Source organism: Tachyglossus aculeatus, chromosome 22, assembly GCF_015852505.1.
Source record: "Tachyglossus aculeatus isolate mTacAcu1 chromosome 22, mTacAcu1.pri, whole genome shotgun sequence".
Lineage (NCBI taxonomy): Eukaryota > Metazoa > Chordata > Mammalia > Monotremata > Tachyglossidae > Tachyglossus > Tachyglossus aculeatus.
The window spans coordinates 7,863,039-7,885,222 of record NC_052087.1 but is presented as its reverse complement, the minus strand read 5'-3'; the positions used below and the strand labels follow the sequence as shown (position 1 = coordinate 7,885,222).

General features: G+C 46.6%; 1 protein-coding gene across 1 annotated transcript in view; it reads right to left on the bottom strand.

Moving 5' to 3' along the window:
* Positions 1-14,925, bottom strand: part of TCP11L1 (t-complex 11 like 1) — a 40,492-nt gene extending 25,567 nt beyond the window's left edge. Inside the window, exons 1-3 of the mRNA XM_038764597.1 lie at positions 14,842-14,925; positions 9,027-9,115; positions 8,497-8,676 (exon numbers count right to left, since the gene is read on the bottom strand). Of these exons, the coding sequence (XP_038620525.1) occupies positions 8,497-8,653 (157 nt within the window). The 5' untranslated portion in view covers positions 8,654-8,676; positions 9,027-9,115; positions 14,842-14,925. The remainder of the gene's footprint in view (positions 1-8,496; positions 8,677-9,026; positions 9,116-14,841) is intronic.
* Positions 14,926-22,184: the final 7,259 nt, after the last annotated feature.

The following is a 22,184-nucleotide window of genomic DNA, read 5'->3' as shown; positions in this document are numbered from 1 at the left end:
CTTGCTCAAGGGCCACAGCAAGGTAAGTGGCAGAGTTGGGATTAGAACCCAGGTCCTCTGACTCCAAGGTCCTTGCTTTTTCCACTAGGCCAAGCTGCTTCTCATCAAAGATTAGGGGTTTCCAATCAGGAATCCACAGCCACCCTAAAACCTATCTTGCTCCAATTTAGTTTTTTGGGGTTTTTTCTGTATTTGTTAAACGCTTACTTAGTGCCAGACACTGTACTAAATGGTGGGGTAGACACAAGCCAGTCAGGTTGGACACAGTCCATGTCCCCCATGGGGCTCACAGTCTTAATCTCCATTTTACAGGTGAGGTAACTGAGGCCCAGAGAAATTAAATGACTTACCCAAGGTTACACAGGAGACACGTGGTGGAGCCAGGATTAGAACCCGGTCCTTTTGACTTTCAGGCCCGTGTCGGGGTCAAACTGCTTCTGCCCTCTTCCTGCAAAACGCCCCTCCCAACTCACACAGAGAAAGGCAATGGGGACACTGGCTAGCGGTTACAAGTACTGATTGCAGAAAATTCTCCTTCATGCTAATCTTAGTAACATTGGGCATGGTTACTCTCCCCATCCCCACAATATTTATGTAAATATTTTCCTACTCTCCCTAATCTATTTTAATATCCACCTCCCCTGTAGACTGTAAGCTCCTTGGGGGCAGGCAAGATGTCAACCAACTCTGTGGTACTGGACTTTCTCAAGCACTTAGTGCACTATTCTACAAACTGCATGCACTCAATAAATATCATTAATTATGTAGGTTGTTAGTGTCATCTTCTGTCCTGGTCTTTAAAAGCGAGACAAGCTGGCTCCTCCCATGTCATAGATTAGCTACCCTGCTTCCCCAGTCTTCCCTTCCTCACTACCTACTTCTCAGGTTGTCCGTGACAGAGAACTGACGGGCAGCTTCTGCTGGCTATTTTCATTCCTCTCTCGGTGGCCAGGGAAAAGCGAGAAGGCTCGGGGGAAACAAAAAGAAAGCGCGAGGGAAAAGTGTCCCTGCCATTGTGAGGAGAATAATTCTGTCTCTTGTAGCACAGCACTGGCTAAAAAGACTGATTGATCAAATACAGTAACATGCCTCTGACCCTGGCTAAACCCCAGGGGTTACTTAGCAATCAATTGATTTCATATGGGCCACTACCCCTCTGGAGGCTACTGCCTCTTTCCCTTTAAAAACAAAAATGTATTTCCACCTAATCGCTTGTCAATCATGCTGCCTGCAAATCTGTGGATAGAAGCAAACTACCCGGGGTTGCTTTATCTTTAAAACAGTTCAAAGACTATCATCTGCCAGGAGCTTGGAAGCTACTCAATGACCTTATCAGAGCAGGCATAGCTAAGTAAAGTGGAGGAAACCACTCTTCACTGCTTTTTGTGGCTCTCTGATATTACACAGAGAAGCTTGGAGGCCAGGCAGGTTCAATCATGAGACGCAGCAAGACCAATACTTGTGCCAACTCCATTAGAGATCAGTGAACTCTGGTTCAATTCCTGCTTCGGCTCTTGAGCACGCAGGATGTCAGGCAAGTTACTTTACCTGCCCGGGCCTCTTTCCCCATCTGTAAAAAGGGGATGATACTACAAACTAACTCATACCCTACAAAAGCAGGATGAAAGCCCCTCGGAACAAAGGCAAAAGCCAAACGCCACAAACCCAGGTAACTCGCTAGCTATGCACAAGGGCAGTAGAAAGAGGCCTGGAGGAAAAAGGAACTGAAAATGGGTCAATCACTTAAGCAATTCTATTGAAAAAGCCAACGTGGTTCTGGGGCTCACTGAAAGCAGTGTGACTGATCTGACCCTGATTAAAGCAGGGAATCCAGTTTGGGTCTGTGCACCTTTAAAAGGCTGTAGAGAAACTGGAAAAAATAAAGGCAAAAATGATTAAAGGGTAGATAAATCCTGTGAGGAACTGGAGCTAGTCTGACAGTCCCTTCGACTAAAATGTTACCTGAAACTGAAGTCAGCCAATCGATGGTATCTACTGAGTGCCTACCGTGTGCATAGCACTGTACTAAGTACTTGGGGGGAGTACAACATAACATAATTGGTAGATAGATTCCTGGCCCACGACAAGCTTACAGTCTAGAGGGAAAGAACAGTCCTAGAGGTTAGAGGTAAAGCGTAAATAGTTTGCCCAGAGAAGCCCTGACTTTTAAAAAGTGACTTTCCTGGGGCTGACCACTGTTAGCTAGGGTGTCTAACGCCATGACTGAATTAGAAAAAACAGGCCTTTAGGGATCTTCATTAATGCATTGATTTCTACTACAGCACATGCTTTCATTACTCGATTTAGACAGAACACAAAAGAAGAATAGGGGATTACATACATATAGCAATTTCATATTCGAGAAGACACCACTGACAGCGAAACTTATCAAGGAAACACAGTTATCACAGCATGGCCATGAACTGGTTCTAAGACATAGAGTTTTGGCAGAGCTATGCCAGATAACTTGTTTCAAGCAGATAATAGGGTTTCCACATGATCCTATCATCAGTCCTTCATTAGCCTTTCAAAAGGAACCAACTGCAATTATTTAAAATTCAGTGTTTACTAGAAATGGATTTTAGCCAGCACTAAATGGTTTCCATGAGAGGCTAATGATCACTAAAAAGTCAGAGAAACAACTGAAGTGCAATAGTTCACATTTATGTCTTCTACAACCTTTTGAATTTCACTCAGCGTAACAGAAGCGGTGCACTATTTTAGTTGTCTACCTGCTTCAGAGTCCCTTATTTATCCCTGAAACAATTGCTGATGCCACAATTTGGGGTAACAGAGATTTTCAGGAACGGTGGGTACAGCGCTGTGGGAGAAGAGTTTGTATTCTAAAATGTAAAACAATTTGGTTAGTTAATTGAGGGAGAAGGTTTCTTTTAGTGAACAAAATGTTACTCTGCATTCTATCTCTGACCGGAGCGCTGAAGTTTCATTTTAGAGATGGGGGACATAAAAGTGAGGAAAGTGGGTGAAAAAAGGAGGGAGAAGGAAACTGTGGGGAAGGGGGAGTGTAAAAGAGAAAAGGGAGAGGAAATAGAGTAGGAAAGAAGAATTATGATATTTATCATTGTTCCAGTCAGTCAATTGTATTTCTGGAGTGCTTGCTGTGTGCAGAGTACTGTACTAAGTGCTTGGGAGAGTACAATACAGAACTAAACAGAAACATTCCCTACCCACAACGAGCTTACAGTCCAAACCCTTTACTAGGCACCGGGGTAGATACGAGGCAATCGGGTCGAACTCAGTCCCTTCCCTACATGGGGCTCACAGTGAACAGAGAAGGGAGAACAGGCACTGAATCCCCATTTGACAGATGAGGAAACTGAGGCCCAAAGAAGTAAAGTGCCCACAGTGGCCGAGCCAGGATGAGAAGAACCCGGTTCTTCAGACTCCCGGGCCTGTGTTCTTCCCACTAGGCCACCCTTGAAAGCGGGGAGATGGGAAGAGGAAGGTCGAAGTACTCACGCATCGCTGCTATGGTTTTTCTCACTCTCACCGGGCTCTGGGAACCTGTGAAGGTGAATGGTCTACCTGCCTCCCGACATGGCCAGCCCACTCAGCCTGGGGGAATTCTCCGGGGACGAGGTTCACTCCTTTTAGACTGTGAGCCCACTGTTGGGTAGGGACTGTCTCTATATGTTGCCAACTTGTACTTCCCAAGCGCTTAGTACAGTGCTCTGCACACAGTAAGCGCTCAATAAATACGATTGATTGATTGATTGATTGAGGTGGGAAGCGGCCCACCCCAGCCCGTGCCTGCCACAGCGCAAGCCAGAACTGAACCCGCTGCAGCCACTTTACGGGTAGCAATTCACTCAATCATATTTATTGTGCGCATACTATGCACAGAGCACTGTATTAAGTGCTTGGGAGAGTACAATATAATGATAATTAATAATAATAGTTATGGTATTTGTTCAGTGCTTACTATGTGCCAGGCACTGTATTAAGTGCTGGGGTGGTCCAAGTAGATCGGGTTGGGCGCAGTCCCTGTCCCCCTGTGGGGCTCACAGTCTCAATCCCAATTCTACAGATGAGGCAACTGAGGCCCAGAGAAGTGAAGTGACTTGCCCAAGGTCAGTCACACAGCAGACAAGTGGCAGAGCCGGAATTAGAACCCATGACCTCCCCCTTTTAGACTGTGAGCCCACTGTTGGGTAGGGACTGTCTCTATATGTACTTCCCAAGCGCTTAGTACAGTGCTCTGCACACAGTAAGCGCTCAATAAATACGATTGATTGATTGATGACCTTCTGACTCCCAGGGCCATATTCTATCCGCAACACCACACCGCTTCTCTAAACAGACACATTCCCTGCCCACAGTGAGCTTACAGTGGAGTTGCGGCTCGTGCTGTGGCAACAGCAGGTGCTGGAAAGTGGCAGCGCGTGGTGGTTCGGCGGAGCTTAAACTGACACTGCAGCGGCTCTGGAATGTCAACCTCTGTCTCATCCCTAAGTTCCCCAAGCTGCCTGGGCCATTTAGGCGAGAAGTGGGCAGGACACCCGTTCTCCAGATGCCAGGAATGAGATAGCTGCCGCCCCGGCGCTGGAGACCAGCGAGACTGAAAAGCACCACCGTGGCATCAACAGCGTCTCTCCATCCCCTCGCCCCCTCCCACCTCACCTCCCTTCTCTCCTTCTCCAGCCCAGCCCGCACCCTCCGCTCCTCGGCCACTAACCTCCTCACTGTACCTCGTTCTCGCCTGTCCCGCCATCGACCCCCGGCCCACGTCCTTCCCCTGGCCTGGAATGCCCTCCCTCCACATATCCACCAAGCTAGCTCTCTTCCTCCCTTCAAAGCCCTACTGAGAGCTCACCTCCTCCAGGAGGCCTTCCCAGACTGAGCCCCCTTTCTCCTCTCCTCCTCCCCATCCCCACCACCCTACCCCTTCCCCTCCCCACTGCGCTTGTATATATTTGTACTGATTTATTACTCTATTTTACTTGTACATATTTACTACTCTACTTTGTTAATGATGTGCATATAGCTGTAGTTCTCTTTATTCGGTTTTGACACCTGTCTACATGTTTTGTTTTGTTGTCTGTCTCCCCCTACTATGAGCCCATTGTGGGGTAGGGACCATCTCTATATGTTTCCAACTTGTACTTCCCAAGTGCTTAGTACAATGCTCTGCACACAGTAAGTACTCAATAAATACAACTGAATGAATAAGAGCCTCCGACTCAAGACTGTGAGCTCCATGTGAGACAAAGACTGGGTCCAACCTCATTTATCTTGCATCTACCCCTGTGTTTAGTACAGTGCCTGGCACATAGCCAGCCTATAAATATCATTTGAAAAAAAAAGAGAAAGAAACCCACCTCATCATTGGATTTTAACCTTCCGGAAGTGGTCTAGAATTGGCTGTAATGTTACTGTGGAAGTACAGCTTTCTTGTCCTGGAAACATTTCCTATGTCACTTCCATTCTGGAAGCAGTATTCATCACCTCTGACCTCTTTAATCAGTCAATGGTATTTACTGCGAGCTTACTATCTGCAGAGCACTGTACTAAACACTTAGGAGAGTGTGATACAAAAGAGTTAGCAGACACATTCCCTGCCCATAAAACGTTCACAGACTTCACGATGTTTGTTCCTAAGTCGTGACTAGGATCCTGTAAAGCCCTTTACAAGTACCGTTAAAAAAAAAAAGACATTTTTAAAATGTTGAAAGCAGAAGCTGCAAAATGAAGTCCTGGAACACAAGAACACTCTATCGGCAATGAACCACTGCTTGCTGCAACGTCACTCTGCTAGGTGCATTATATGACAAGGCCAGACAACAATGGGCTTTCCAAAGGAGCTGAATAGAGAGGTGAAATGGGTGTGAGCTCGTTCATTCATTCATTCAATCGTATTTATTGAGTGCTTACTGTGTGCAGAGCACTGTACTAAGCTCATTGAGGGCAGGGATTGGCACTATTTATTGTAGGGATTTTCCCCCAAGTGCTTAGTACAGTGCTCTGTACACAATAGGTGGTTAATAAATACGATTGAACAAACGAATGATAACCCCAAATCAGACTCTGCACCAAAGCTGTAACCCGCAACAGATAAAGCACACCATTATGTGGCCTTCTTAGATGGGGTTATCCCTTAGGGGTAAGGTCAGGCTGAGAGAAGAAGAGTCAGAGCGGTAAACTGTAACAGGGTCGGTAAACACGACGGCAGCCTCGTATGGCTAGAGTACGGGCCTGGAAGTTAGAAGGTCCGCGGTTCTAATCCCACCACTTGCCTGCTGTGTGACCCTGGGCAAGTCACTTCACTTCTCTGGGCCTCAGGTACCTGATCTGTAAAATGGGGATTGAGACTGCGATCCCCACGCGGGACAGGGGCTGTGTCCAACCCAATTTTCTTGTATCCACCCCAGCACTAAGTAGAGTACCTGGCACTTAGTAGGCGCTTAACAAATACCATCATTATTAATTATTATTATTAATACAAGCTCTGCCTATCAGCAGAAGTGTGGAAAAGATTGTCAGCCATGCACCTGTCTTTTCAATCTCACCCATTTCAGCAGTAATATCTAAATCATCATCATCAATCATATTTATTGAGCGCTTACTATGTGCAGAGCACTGTACTAAGCGCTTGGGAAGTACAAATTGGCAACATATAGAGACAGTCCCTACCCAACAGTGGGCTCACAGTCTAAAAGGGGGAGACAGAGAACAAAACCAAACATACTAACAAAATAAAATAAATAGAATAGATATGTACAAGTAAAATAAATAGAGTAATAAATATGTACAAACATATATACATATATACAGGTGCTGTGGGGAAGGGAAGGAGGTAAGATGGGGGGACGGAGAGGGGGATGAGGGGGAGAGGAAGGAAGGGGCTCAGTCTGGGAAGGCCTCCTGGAGGAGGTGAGCTCTCAGTAGGGCCAAACATGAATGACATGAATAAATACTCAAGAAGTGCAATGATGCTTCATATGACAACCAGTCGTGAACCACTTTGAACTTTTCAGAAGAACTCTGTTACTACTTCTGTGAACTCAAGGGATGCATCACCAATGTGGGCCCTCCTAGATTTTGGCACACCCTCTGAGCCCTTCACTTTGAACTAGTGAAACTGGCAAAAAAAGGAGAAGAGAAAGTATTCCTCCCCTACCGAAATACAGACTGCGGCAACTACAGTGAAAGCCCAAGTCTGGAAGAGTCACCACCTTCCGAGTCACGGCCACAGCAGACCGACTTTGTGAGATGGCAAGGAACTGAAATCATCTGAAACCCAAATGCCCATCGCTTGAGGGGGGCTGACATACCAAATTGCATCTCATCCCAGCTCATGGCAATTAAGGTGACAGGAGATTGAACAAGGACATGGTACATCATCATCATCATCATCATCAGTCGTATTTATTGAGCGCTTACTATGTGCAGAGCACTGTACTAAGCGCTTGGGAAGTACAAATTGGCAACATATAGAGGCAGGTACATGCCCTTGTACCCAGCCCATCTCTAGTGGGCACAAGCTGGCAATGGTTGGGGGCAAAAGATGTTTCTGCCTCTCTATTTCCTCCCCTTAACCCCAGCCACTATCTGTCAGATCCTCAAGCTCTATTTAGAATCCAAGGGAGTGCTTTGGGACCACACATCTCAGAAGCACCTGGGTCACATAAATCCTAATCTTCATCTCTTATTGCCTTCTTGCTCACATCAGACAGGCGATCGAGGTGCTGAACCCTCTAACCAGCCAGCCCTGTGTGAGAACTTGTGTCCAATTCAATGATTACATTCCACACAAACCCACACACACAAACAGGTGTTTTCCTGTGGGGCTGCCCATTCCAGTTTAGGCCCAGGTGACCCCAGCTTTTGGAGTTAATTTTAAGTAGTGCTTTGCGCTCCCATCCTCCCCTTCCCAGGAGGGTTCAGAGAAGACAAAATGACCACACGGACAGAACGAAGAAGGTACATCTTGACAGAGTTTAAAAATGTGTGGGTAGGGACCGTTTCTACCACCTCTGCCATTATCGTACTCTCCCAAGAGTTTAGTACAGTGCTCTGCACAGGATAAATTTATTTATTTATTTATTTATTTTGTTAGTATGTATGTTTGGTTTTGTTCTCTGTCTCCCCCTTTTAGACTGTGAGCCCACTGTTGAATAGGGACTGTCTCTATATGTTGCCAATTTGTACTTCCCAAGCGCTTAGTACAGTGCTCTGCACATAGTAAGTGCTCAATAAATACGATTGATGATGATAAGTGCTCAATAAATACCATTTGCTGATTGATTCATCAATGGACAAAGTGATGCAGTGACAGGAACGGGGCTGCGTACAGCAGCAGAGTTACACTCCTGCATGGGATCATACTGCTGTTCTTCAATAGTCTTGCAAACGGGAAATGCTGTCTCACTGTCCTATTTCGCACTGGCCTAGGCCCAAATAAGAAGTATTACGCTTTTATGTGGCGTCTGGAAAGCCTTGGGCAAACTGGATAAGAGAAAAGAGCCCCTTCCTTACACTGAGGCAGAAGGTCCTGGTGTGGTTTCGAAGCACTCTGCCTTATCCTTTTCCGCATGGATTCGTCGTTGTTACCCACTCGGTCTTCGGGGATGCGCTCTGAACCGCTTGATTTTCCTTCTCCACTTGTATCTGGATCGTCGGGATTCTGAGACATTCTCGATGGGTTTTTTCACTTCCCTGGGAATGGAAGAAATCAACGAAAGGTGACGGATTGCCCAGGAACACTGGAGGATGGTGCGCCTCCTCTAAGGAAGGGCAGGGTGCTGTTTCAAGCCCCTGCCATGTGCCAAGGACCCCACTCAACAGATTCGCTTTCCCCCAAACGTACCACGTTTCAGCCGCCAGCCCAGCTGAAAGGGTTTATGAGGGATATTTATATGGAAAGCTCTGAAATCAGAGTTCAATAATTAAGATATATTACCTAATTACGGGGGCAAAACCAATACGATGGGAACTGAAACAGGGTGAACATGTTATGTACGCACATTATCTAGAAATCACAGTTGCTTTGATTTGGGATCACTTACAGTAGGTAAGCAATGTCTTCCTGGTTTACCAGCCCACAGAGTAAATACGGCTCGCCAAAAAACTGAATCAGTGTCGGAGCTGAGGTTTTCTGGAAGAAACAGGCGCGTGAGATACACTGACACTACTAACGTCAAAGTTACTGCAAAACCCTAATAAGCAATGTACTGACTCCCTCCCCATACAGCAGAAGAGCAGGAAACTGTTGACTCGTGTAAGAGGGATGGAAGCAAAAACCTGCATTATTGTGGTTTGGGCATTTGATTTCTGAGTCTAAAGCAGATACAAGTTACTGAGGCTTGTAACATGAGCCTTTTATTCATCTAAGAGTCTTCATGAAGACTTTTTCTCTATTCGAAGCCTTCCTTTCCATCCAAAGAGTCAACACACTGGGCCAGTTGCTTGTCATATCCCTTTCTAGATTACTGCACCAATTTCCTGTCTGGTCTTCCTGTCTCCCACTGTCCCATAGTTAACTCTGTTTGGATCATTTTTTTAAATCGTCATTCTACTCATCTCTCGCCAGTCTTCTGTGCATCGAGACCATTCCTGACCATTGGCTTTAAGGCATTCCATCGCCTGTCTCTCGCCACCTCCCTGTGTTTATATCCTTCATTCTTTCCCGGCTAATCTCATGGTGCTTCCTTCTTGACTTTCCCACCTCTAACTCCCTGCTCACGTGTTTCCCCCTAACTGGAACTCTCCCTTCTCCTCCCTTCAATTCCAAAGGACTTTCACGGCCACTTGGTTGGGTCCAACCAACAGCCACCCCTGGCACTTCCTTTATACACCTTAACTTTTATCCATATTCTCAACATGTTAACTCACACTTAATTATCCTAGCCACGGCCATAGGGTAGGATAAATGACTGGGAACTTTTCCAAGTGCGTAGGACAGTAGGCAGTTCATAAATGCTAGTGATGGTTTGTTTACCAAAGGTAATTATAAGTACAAATTGGATACATCTCCAGTTATATTGAAAGTTATCTGCAATTCTGTCAGGGTCACAAAGCTCCTCCTCAGACCATAATTTTATTTCATCACGTATTGGAAATTCAAGGAAGGATGGGATCAAAGGATCTTCCAAGTGCATGCAGCTGAGAACATTTTCCTGCTCAGAGGAATAGGAAGAGAAGAACCACAGTCCACACCCTCCTGGAACTGGAGGGAACTATGAGTCCAGCTGGAGTGGGAACGTTTCAGTACCGAACCACTGATGTAGGTATCTGTCGTCTGAATTTTTCTCTTTTTCTTCCTAAGCAACCACAGTGTTTACGAGTTCACTGCTCTCAAACTGCTAGGGAAACTGCCTGGCAAGCGAGCCTATCTAATATTTAACACGGCACAACTGATCTCGACCGCCAGGTCTATGGAATGAGACAACCTCAAAACCTCTTTATTTCTTCAACATCCTGGTGAGCAACGTAGGAAAGGATGATTGAAGGGGTGATATTTTCTGGAGTTCAAAGTTGGGGCAGAGAGTATGGCTGACTGATTGATCCCTCTATGCTTTCAACCCGTTCTGGGCAGGCAACGTGTCCCACAACTCTGCTGTGTGGAATTCTCCCAAGTGCTTAGTACAGTGCTCTGCACACAGATGGTACTCAATAAATACCACTGATTGACCGACACAAGTAATGGGGGGAGAGGGAAAAGGCAAGAAAGGAAGGTATAATAAGCTACACAGTGACAGAGGGTTAGGCCCAGAGAAGGAAGGATACAAAGGAGAGAACGAAGAGTCGGAGGAACATTCACCAATCATATTTATTGAGCACTTTCGCTAGGCAGAGAACTGTACTAGGCGCTTGGAAGAATGCAATTCAAAAGAGTAGTAGTTGTAGACAATCCCTGCCCACAAAGATCTTACAAACCCTCATGATAAATCAATGGTATTCACTGAGCGGTTACTGTGAGCAGAGAAGTGTATTAAACACTTGGGAGACTACAACAGGGTTGGTAGACATGTTCCTTGCCCAGCAGGAGCTTGCAGTCTATAAGGGAAGTCAGACATTAAAATACAGATACAAAAATGCTATAACGGCTGAGGGTTGGGTGAATAACAAATGCTTAAAGGGTACAACTCCAAGTGCACAAGTAACACAGAAGGGAGGGGTGGGGGGGGGAATAAAAATAATAATTATTATTATTATTATTATGGCATCTGTTAAGCGCTTACTATATGCCAGGCACTGCACTAAGTGCTGGAGTAGATACAAGTTAAATGGGTCGGACACAGTTCATATTCCACATTATTATTATTATTATTATGGCATTTATTAAGCGCTTACTATGTGCCAAGCACTGTTCTAAGCACTGGGGAGGTTACAAGGTGAACAGTTTGTCCCACAGGGGGCTCACAGTCTTCATCCCCATTTTACAGATGAGGTGACTGAGGCACAGAGAAGTGAAGTGACTTGCCCAAAGTCACACAGCTGACAAGTGGCGGAGTCAGGATTTGAACCCACGACCTCTGACTCCAAAGCCCGTGCTCTTTCCACTGAGCCCACACTGCTTCAGTGCACACGGTGCTCTCAGTCTTAATCCCCATTTTACAGATGAGGGAACTGAGGCTCGGAGAAGCTACGTGATTTGCCCAAGGTTACCCAGCCAACGAGTGGCGGAGCTGGGATCCGCGCTGAGGGCTTGGTCAGGGAAGCCCTCTTGGAGGAGACGTGATTTTAATAAGGTTTTGCTCAGGAGTATCGTAATTACTTAGCCTGCCAGAATCACTTACCATTATTGGTGCAGACAGAAGCAAGCAAGGCTAAGCAGAGAAATGGCAACTGGCACAGGTCCCTATTGCGGCTACTCTCTGGGGACTCCATCATCATCATCAATCGTATTTATTGAGCGCTTACTATGTGCAGTGCACTGTACTAAGCGCTTGGGAAGTACAAATTGGCAACATATAGAGGCAGTCCCTACCCAACAGTGGGCTCACAGCTCCCAGGGGCCGGCCAAGAGGGAAACCCCAAGGGAACAGCGTGCAACAGCAGGGGAGGAAAAAAAAAATCTGTTGGCTCGCATCTTTTTTAAAAGAAGGTATCTGGTAAGTGCTGTGTGCCACGCACTGCACTAAGTGCTGAGGTAGATGATACAAGCTAATCAGGTCGGACACAGTTCGCGTTCAATCACGTTCGTATTCAATCGTATTTACTGAGCGCTTACTGTGTGCCGAGCACTGCACTAAGTGCCGAGGTAGATGATACAAGCTAATCAGGTCGGACACAGTTCGCGTTCAATCACGTTCGTATTCAATCGTATTTACTGAGCGCTTACTGTGTGCCGAGCACCGTACTAAATGCTTGGAAAATACAATTCAGCAACAAATGGGGACCACCCCCGACGTGGTGCTCACCGTCTTAATCCCCATTTTACAGATGAGGTACCTGAGGCCCAGAGTAGTTAAGTGACTTGCCTGAAGTCACACAGCAGACAAGTGGGAGTGTCAGGATTAGAAACCATGTCCTTCTGATTCCCAGGCCCGTGCTCTATCCACTAGGCCATACCACCTCTGGACTCTCCACTCTCTTTCCCTCCTGCCCTTGCCTATCCCATGTTAGTCCTTCACCTCCCCTGGACGACATGGCCCTCGCCTTCTCTGTTGTGGCCATAAGCAGGGTGCGTTTGTTTTGGGGAGGTTTTCTGAGGGTGGGGGGAGAAGGAGGTGCCCCCATCAGCCGTCTTTTGCGTGGGGCAACAAGAATCCAAATTTTAATGTGGTCCTGCCTAATTCAGGAGCCCTGGCCCCTTTAGAAATGATGCTGTCATCATCAATCGTATTTATTGAGCGCTTACTGTGTGCAGAGCACTGTACTAAGCGCTTGGGAAGTCCAAGTTGGCAACATATAGAGATGGTCCCTACCCAACAGCGGGCTCACCGTCTAGAAGGGGGAGACAGACAACAAAACACATTAACAAAATAATGTCATTCCCTCTACGTTTGGCCCAACATTTAAGTGCAGGTTCTGGACTTCCTCTGGGTCTGGTAATGACAGCAATCGTGACATTAATGCGTTCATGACAGGCAAGACACCGTCCTAGGGAGAAATACGGGTAGGGCCTGTCTCTATACGTTGCCAATTTGTACTTCCCAAGCGTTTAGTACAGTGCTCCGCACACAGTAAGCGCTCAATAAATACGACTGATTGGCAACATATAGAGGCAGTCCCTACCCAACAGTGGGCTCACAGTCTAAAAGACAAATGCCATTATTATTATCATTACTATTATTATTATTTTATTTTATTATCATCATCAAAATCATCATCATTATCATTAAATACGATGATTCCTACCCACCCCCAGGCTTACAGTCTGAAGGGGAGGCTGGAGGGGGGAGAGGATGCGGGGGTGAAGGAATATCAAATAAATTGCAGCCTTGCCCTACTCGCCCCGTGGACCACGACATCGGGTGTCGTTCCAACGCCTCCAAGGGGGGTTTCCTGGTGGGCATTCCCTCGTTTAAAGGTTAACATCCGAAGCCGGGAAAACCTGCCGGCATTTTGGAGCGGTCATTGAGCCAGGTGGAGGCAGATGCGGGAACACCAGGGTGTGCGGGGAGGGTGGCAGGATGATGCCCCCCTTCCAACCTGCGGGTTTCCCCGACTCGTCCTGCTCTTGGTTAATCTCTGTTAATCCGCTAATCTCCTCCCCGTGCCTCGCTCTCGCCTGTCCCGCCATCATCCCTTCTTTCCTCTCCCCCTCGTCCCCCTCTCCATCCCCCCGCCTTACCGCCTTCCCCTCCCCACAGCACCTGTATATATGTATATATGGTTGTACATATTTATTACTCTGTTTATTTATTTATTTATTTATTTTACTTGTACATTTCTATCCTACTTATTTTATTTTGTTGGTATGTTTGGTTCTGTTCTCTGTCTCCCCCTTTTAGACTGTGAGCCCACTATCGGGTAGGGACTGTCTCTATGTGATGCCAATTTGTACTTCCCAAGCGCTTAGTACAGTGCTCTGCACATAGTAAGCGCTCAATAAATACGATTGATTGATTGATTGATCCCCCGGGCCTGGAATGCCCTCCCTCTGCCCCTCCGCCAAGCTCGCTCTCTTCCTCCCTTCAAGGCCCTGCTGAGAGCTCACCTCCTCCAGGAGGCCTTCCCACACTGAGCCCCTTCCTTCCTCTCCCTCTCGTCCCCCTCTCCATCCCCCCCATCTCACCTCCTTCCCTTCCCCACAGCGCCTGTATATATGTATATATGTTTGGACATATTTATTACTCTATTTTATTTGTGCCCACTGTTGGGTAGGGACTGTCTCTATGTGTTGCCAACTTGTACTTCCCAAGCGCTTAGTACAGTGCTCTGCACATAGTAAGCGCTCAATAAATACGATTGATGATGATGATATCTACTCTATTTATTTTATTTTGTTAGTATGTTTGGTTTTGTTCTCCGTCTCCCCCTTTTAGCCTGTGAGCCCACCGGTGGGTAGGGACTGTCTCTAGATGTTGCCAATTTGGACTTCCCAAGCGCTCAGTACAGTGCTCTGCACATAGTAAGCGCTCAATAAATACGATTGATGATGATGATGATGATGGTGGTTATTTCGCTGGGATTCCGGTGACCATCCCACCCCCTTTTTTTGGAGTCGGGGCCGCCTGATTGCTCCTCCATGACGGTCTCCGGGCAACGCTTTGGCCTACAGTAGGAGCTGAGCCAAAAGGAGCGGGGGGACGGGGCACTGGGTGGGGGGCATCTTCTTGGGGGGAGGATGGGGGGCACTAGAAGGGGACCTCAAGGAAGGGGGCATCTTTTTCCCCCCCTCCTCCCTGGACCACGGGCTCGAAGCATCCTTACCTGGTCGGCGGGCGAAAGGGCGTGCCTCGTGTCGGCCCGCCCCCAGTGACGAAGGAGCGGGGCGCCGCCATGTCGCCGTACGGAGGGCGGGGAGGGCGCCGCCATCTTGCCGTACGGAAGGCGGGGGGCGGGCGCCGCCATGTCGCCGTACGGAAGGCGGGGGCGGGCGCCGCCATGTCGCCGTACGGAAAACGGCTAACGGACGCCGGGCGGGGAAGCGGCTTGGCCTAGCCTTTCCAAAACGAATGGAAATCTTGTTAAAGCCTGATAATAATGATGATGATTTTGATGATGATAATAAAATAATAATAATGATAATAATAATAATAATAATAATAATAATAATAATAATGGCATTTGTCTTTTAGACTGTGAGCCCACTGTTGGGTAGGGACTGCCTCTATATGTTGCCAACTTGTACTTCCCAAGCGCTTAGTCCAGTGCTCTGCACACAGTAAGTGCTCAATATGATTGATTGATTGATTGATTCCACTGTTGGGTAGGGACTGCCTCTATATGTTGCCAACTTGTACTTCCCAAGCGCTTAGTACAGTGCCCTACACACGGTAAGCGCTCAATAAATACTATTGATTGATTGATTGATTGAGCCCACTGTTGGGTAGGGACTGTCTCTACATGTTGCCAACTTGTACTTCCCAAGCGCTTAGTACAGTGCTCTGCACACGGTAAGCGCTCAATAAATACTATTGATTGATTGATTGAGCCCACTGTTGGGTAGGGACCATCTCTATATGTTGCCAACTTGTACTTCCCAAGCGCTTAGTGCAGTGCTCTGCACACAGTAAGCACTCAATACAATTCATTGATTGAGCCCACTGTTGGGTAGGGACTGTCTCCATATGTTGCCAACTTGTACTTCCCAAGCGCTTAGTGCAGTGCTCTGCACCCAGTAAGCGCTCAATACAATTCATTGATTGAGCCCACTGTTGGGTAGGGACTGTCTCTATATGTTGCCAACTTGTACTTCCCAAGCGCTTAGTACAGTGCTCTGCACCCAGTAAGCGCTCAATAAATACGATTGATTGAGCCCACTGTTGGGTAGGGACTGTCTCTATATGTTGCCAACTTGTACTTCCCAAGCGCTTAGTACAGTGCTCTGCACACAGTAAGTGCTCAATACGATTGATTTGTTGAGCGCTCACTATGTGCCAAGCACTGTTCTAAGCGCTGGGGGGGGGGGGGATACAAGGTGATCACGTTGTCCCCACGTGGGGCTCCCAGTCTCCACCCCCCATTTTGCAGATGAGGGAACTGAGGCCCAGAGAAGTGACTTGCCCAAAGTCACACGGCTGACAGTTGGCAGGGAAGGAGGCGGGGAAAAGGTGGGGAAGTGGAGGAAGAGGGTAAGGGTAGCTGGGGAGAGGAGATTAATAATAATAATAATAGCATTTAGTAAGCACTTACTATGTGCAAAGCACTGTTCTAAGCGCTGGGGTGATCAGGTTGTCCCACGAGGGGCTCACAGTCTTAATTCCCATTTTACAGATGAGGTAATTGAGGCACAGAGACATTAAATGACTTACCCAAAGTCACACAGCTGACAATTGTTGGAGCTGGGATTTGAACCCCTGACCTCTGACTCCAAAGGCCATGCTCTTCCCACTGCACCACGCTGCCTCTACAGATTAGGGGTGTTAAAAGCACAGCTCCTCCCAGGGGCCTTCATTCATTCAGTCATTCATTCAATCATTCATTCAATCATTTTTATTGAGTGCTTACTGTGTGCGGAGCACTGGACTTGGGAAGCGCTTGGGAAGTCCAAGTCGGCAACAGATAGAGAGGGTCCCTACCCAACAACGGGCTCACAGTCTAGAAGGGGGGAGACAGACAGCAAAACGAAACAGACAGGTGTCAATACCATCAGGATAAATAGAATTATCGCTATATATACATCATTCATAAAATAGAGTAGTAAATATGTACAAATAGAGTAATAAATATGTACAAATATATACAAGTGCTGTGGGGAGGGTAAGGGGGAGACAAATTCATTGATTCAATCGTATTTATTGAGCGCTTACTGTGTGCAGAGCAATGTACTAAACGCTTGGGAAGTACAAGTCGGCAACATATAGAGATGGTCCCTACCCAACAACGGGCTCACGGGCTAGAAGGGGAAGACAGACAGAAAAACAAAACCCGAGCGCTTACTGTGTGCAGAGCACTGTACTGAGCGCTTAGAAATTACAATTCCCCAACCAAGCCCTCGTTTCATTCATTCATTCAATAGTATTTATGGAGCGCTTACTGTGTGCAGAGCACTGGACTAAGCGCTTGGGAAGTACAAACCGGCAACATAGACAGCCCACTTACCCAACAACGGGCTCACAGCCCCCTCTTTTCCCATTCCCTTCGACATCGCCCTTGCCCTTCATTCATAGTCGTATTTATTGAGTGCTTACTGTGTGCGGAGCACTGTACTGAGCGTTTGGAAAGTACAATTTGGCAACAGAGAGAGACAGTTCCTACCCAACAACAGGCTCGAACAGGTCATGGGTTCGAATCCCAGCTCTGCCACTTGCCAGCTGTGTGACTTTGGGCAAGTCACTTCACTTCTCTGGGCCTCAGTTCCCTCATCTGTAAAATGGGGATGAAGACTGTGAGCCCCCCGTGGGGCAAAACCTCATCACCTTGCATGCCCCCCCCAGCGCTTAGAACAGTGCTTTGCACATAGTAAGCGCTTAATAAATGCCATTATTATTATTATTATTAGAAGGGGGGAAGACAGTCAACAAAACAAGTAGAGAGGCATCAATAGTATGCACTTGGATTTGCATCTACCCCTCTCTCAGGACTCATGTATGTATCTGGAGCTTATATTAACATCTGTCTCCCCATCTAGACTGCAAGTTTATGTGGGCAGGGAATATACCTATCAACTCTTCCATACTGTACTCTCCCAACCACTTCGTACAGCACCTTTGCACACCGGATAAGCGCTCAATACATACTACTGATTGATTGAGTTGTAGGTGCTACACCTCCTCACCCTAGCACCAGTCTGAGAAGGGGAAGAAAGTTGCCTTCACCCCCATTTACTGAGGCAGGGGGATTAGCCAGGCTGCTTGCGTTGGGTGGCATTTGCAAGCTGAAGGCACAGCTCTCTGGTTTCTTACTTTGGATCACCCTGGCTCTCTGAGGAAAGATCAGGCTGCTACACTGGCCTTCCTCTGATACAGCCCTTTCTCCTGGTAATAATAATAGTGGTATGTGTTAAGCGCTTACTGTGTGCAAAGCACTGTTCTAAGTGCTGGGGGGGGGGGGATAGACAAGGCTAGTGAGTGGAAGGTGATCTGCTACAGGTCAAATCTCACCTGTGCTGCGCAACAGCAGCGTGGGAGAGGGTCAAGGGCGTGGACTCCAAGTTTACTGTGTGGAAAGGAGGCAATGGTAAACCACTTCCGTATTTTTACCGAGAAAACTCTGGATATCTCTACCTGAATGACTGCAGATGGAGGTGGGGCGTTCTGGAGAGATGTGTCCACAGAGTCGCTATAGGTAAGAGACAGCTCGACAGCATAAGACAAGACAAGAGTAATATTTAGTGTGATTGGCCAGCTAGATCATCATCATCAATCGTATTTCTTGAGCGCTTACTGTGTGCAGAGCACTGTACTAAGCGCTTGGGAAGTACAAGTTGGTAACATATAGAGACAGTCCCTACCCAGCAGTGGGCTCACAGTCTAAAAGGGGGAGACAGAGAACAAAACCAAACATACTAACAAAATCAAATAAATAGAATAGATATGTACAAGTAAAATAAATAAATAAATAGAGTAATAAATATGTACAAACAGGTCCGGGTAGGTTTCAGACCTACAAAAATTGGACCCAGCAAATTTGAATGGTAGTCCAAAACAATGGTATTTTTTGAGCCCTCTGTACAGAGCACTGTAATAAGCACTTCTCATACAGGGAAATGGTTGGTTTAGCAGCCAGCCTGAATTGCATTGTTTTCTCCTTGTGAGGAGCGGGTAATTTGGAATCAAAAATGTGCAGGAAATAACATGAGCCCACAACCAAAAGGAAAGACTGTCCAGAGATGCTAATCACCAATTTTATCACCACCAACCACCCTGTCCTCAAGCTACCTGTTTTACTTTATCTTCCTACTCACTTCCATTTCTCCTAGGTGAAAACATTCATCTATTGCACACAGTAAGCGCTCAATAAATACGATTGATGATGATGATTCTACTAGCAGCTGACTCTTCGCCACTTTATATGCTCCCATCTTCCTCCCACCTATCATTTATTACCTGTCCCCTTCTCCTCCCCTCCCACTGACTTGTACATTCCTTGAAGGCAGGAATCATATATATTAAACATATTGTACTCTCCCACACGCTTAGTACAAGGGTTCTCCCCACAGTTGGTCGTCAATTAATGGTACCGACTTATTCATTCTGCAGTTTCAAAGCCTGGGAGTCAGAGGTCCTGGGTTCCAATTCCAGCTCCACCATGTACTTTCTGTGTGACCTTGGGCAAGCCACTTAACCTCTCTGTGCCTTATCTGCAAAGTGGGAATTCCATACCTGTTCTCCCCGCTACTCAGATTGTGAGCCCCAAATGGGACCAGATTATCTCGTATCTATCCCCACACTTAACACGGTGTTTGGCACATAGTAAGCATTTTGCAAGCGATTACTGCAACGATAATGAGCTGCAGACACAGGGGAGTTGTCCAAATTTTCAGTACAAGTTGGTGTGGCTCCCTCTCACCTGTTTCCTAATTGCACTAGCACTATAACCCCTTCTTGGTCCTGAAGCCCTGAGGTAGCAACCCCTCCAACATTCTCAGCAGAAGACTCCCCAACAGCTGTAACTGTTGAATAAAGCATTACCGATCCAGTAGGAGGAAACTCAAAAGGAAGCCCACATCCCTTTCAACACTCGGGCCTGTGTCTGGTTTGGAGAAACCGAACCATACGAGGGTCTGAAACCCGTGTTCGTATCTTCGTTCAAGTCTGTCACTGTCCCTTTATGTTGGCAGTGCTATCTTTATTACTACCGTTGGTCCAAGCTGGTTATTATTTTAATACTCTTCAATTCAGCAGTACAGATGGCAAAAAATTGTAGCAGAAAAAAGATACTTCTCCAAATTTTTGTTCTATCATTTTAAGCGTATCTGTACTAAAATAGGCAACGGGAACAGATGAAAATTCGTAACACCCTTTTCGCTCTGAACAGATATCTTTGTGCCACATTAAGAGGCAGGATCGTAAACAACAATCTGGCATAGTCAGTCCTTTGACATCTACACAGTTTTCCTTCCTCACGACATGGCTACTGGAACTACTATACTACCTCTGCAGTGTCCCTGCCCCTACCTCTCCCTTTAGTCATCTCCACATTGCCGTCCAGACTGTCTTCCTGAAATGCTGCTCAGTAACTGATTCTTCACTCCTCTAAAACCTCCACTAGCAGCCTATCTGCTTCTGCATCGAAGATATACACTTCGCCATGGGCTTCAAGGCTCTCCACGTTTCCCACATCAGTCCCCTTTACCCGCTACTCCACAGCTCACACCCCTGCCGAGACCACCTCCTACCTGGACCCTGCTTTCATCAGGCCCACCTCCAACCCCTTGTTCACGCAATCCCCCTAAACTGGAACCTTTCCTCTCCCATAGAGCCACCAGACCTCTCAGCAGCCACACTCCTTCACAGCTCTAAAATTCATCTCCTCCATTAAGGTTTCACCAAATTCCCAGTATCGCGTAGCACAGCAATCCAACTGCCATCTCTAGCATTTACCTATTGATTTATATCCCTCCTCAGCACTTGAGCATATCCAATTATTTAGTCAAATGGCACTGTTTGTGAACATTTTTATGTCTACCTCCCCTTTCCAAGTATCAGTCATTTTATCGAGCACTGACTGTGTGAAGAGCACTGGACTAAGCACTTGGTAGAGTACAATACGACAGAGGTGATAGATACAGTCCTTGCCCACAATGAGTTTACAGTCTAGAGTGTTGGGAAGCTCATCTGCTCTCATGGTTTTAAGTACCATCCCTAGAAGAATGACTCCCAAATCTACCTCTCCAGCCATGATTGTCCCTTCTCTGTAGTCTCACACTTCCTCCTGCCTTCAGGATGTCTCTATTTGAATGTCTTACCCAATCAACTTTATTTATTGAGCAGAGCTCTATGTGCAGAGGACTATTCTAAGCACTTGGGAGAGTATAACATAGCAGTGTTGGTAGACATTTTCCCTGTCCACAGTGAGCTTACAGTCTAGAGGGACTTGCCCACACCTTACATCCAAAACATCTACCCAACCCTGTCTTCTCCATGACTTTTCCCACAGCTGATGTCAACATCACAATTCTCTCACAAGACCATAACCTCAGCATTATCCTTGATTAATCTCTGCTTCAACTTGCATGTTCAGTCACAAATCTTCCCAACATCTCTAGAATCCATCCTTTCCTCTCCATCCAAACTGCCACCTTGTTTGTCCAAGTATTTGGCATAGTCCTTCTAGACTACTGCATCAGCCTCTTCTTGGACCTCCATGGGCCCATCCCTCTCCAGTCCATTCTTTACTCTACTTTCTGGATCATTTTCCTTTAAAACAAAAAACTGGAGCTCCCCACTCTTCAAAAGCCCTCAGTGATTGCCCATGCAACCCCACAAACAGAAATTCCTCATCGTTGGCCTTATGACACTTCAACTTTTTCTTCCCCCCACCACCTATTCTCGTTCCCCTACCACTATAACCCATCCCACATACATTCTGCTCCTCTATAAATAGTATTTAAGTGCTATGTGCTGAGCACTGTACTAAACGCTGATGCCAAACCCGCTCACTATGTCTCTTTCTTGTCTCCTTACCCTGGTCCTCTTGCTCACTCCCTCCCTTCTCCATTTTCAAAGCCCTACTACAATCTCATCTCCCCATCCTATTTCTCCCTCCCTAAAGAGTCACTTATGACCCTTAAAAAAGCATTTAAGTACTCACCCTATGCCTGGTACTGACCACAGTTATAACTATAAACTGTAAGTTCACTGAGGGCAGGAAATGGGTCTACTAACTCATATTTTACACTCCAAAGCTCTTAGTACAGTGCTCTGCACACAGTAAGTGCTCAAGCACTGACTGATTAAGATCATATCCTTAGAGTCAGTTACTTCCCCTACCTGTATTTTAATGTCTGTGTCCCCCACTAGATTGTAAATTCCTTGAGGACAGGGACCAGGTCTATGTACTATATTGACTCAAGTGTTTACGGTACACAGTTAGCACTCAAATACCATCGATGATGGTGGGGGTAACTGCAGGGAAAGGGAAAACATTTCTGAAAGCGTCAGTGACAG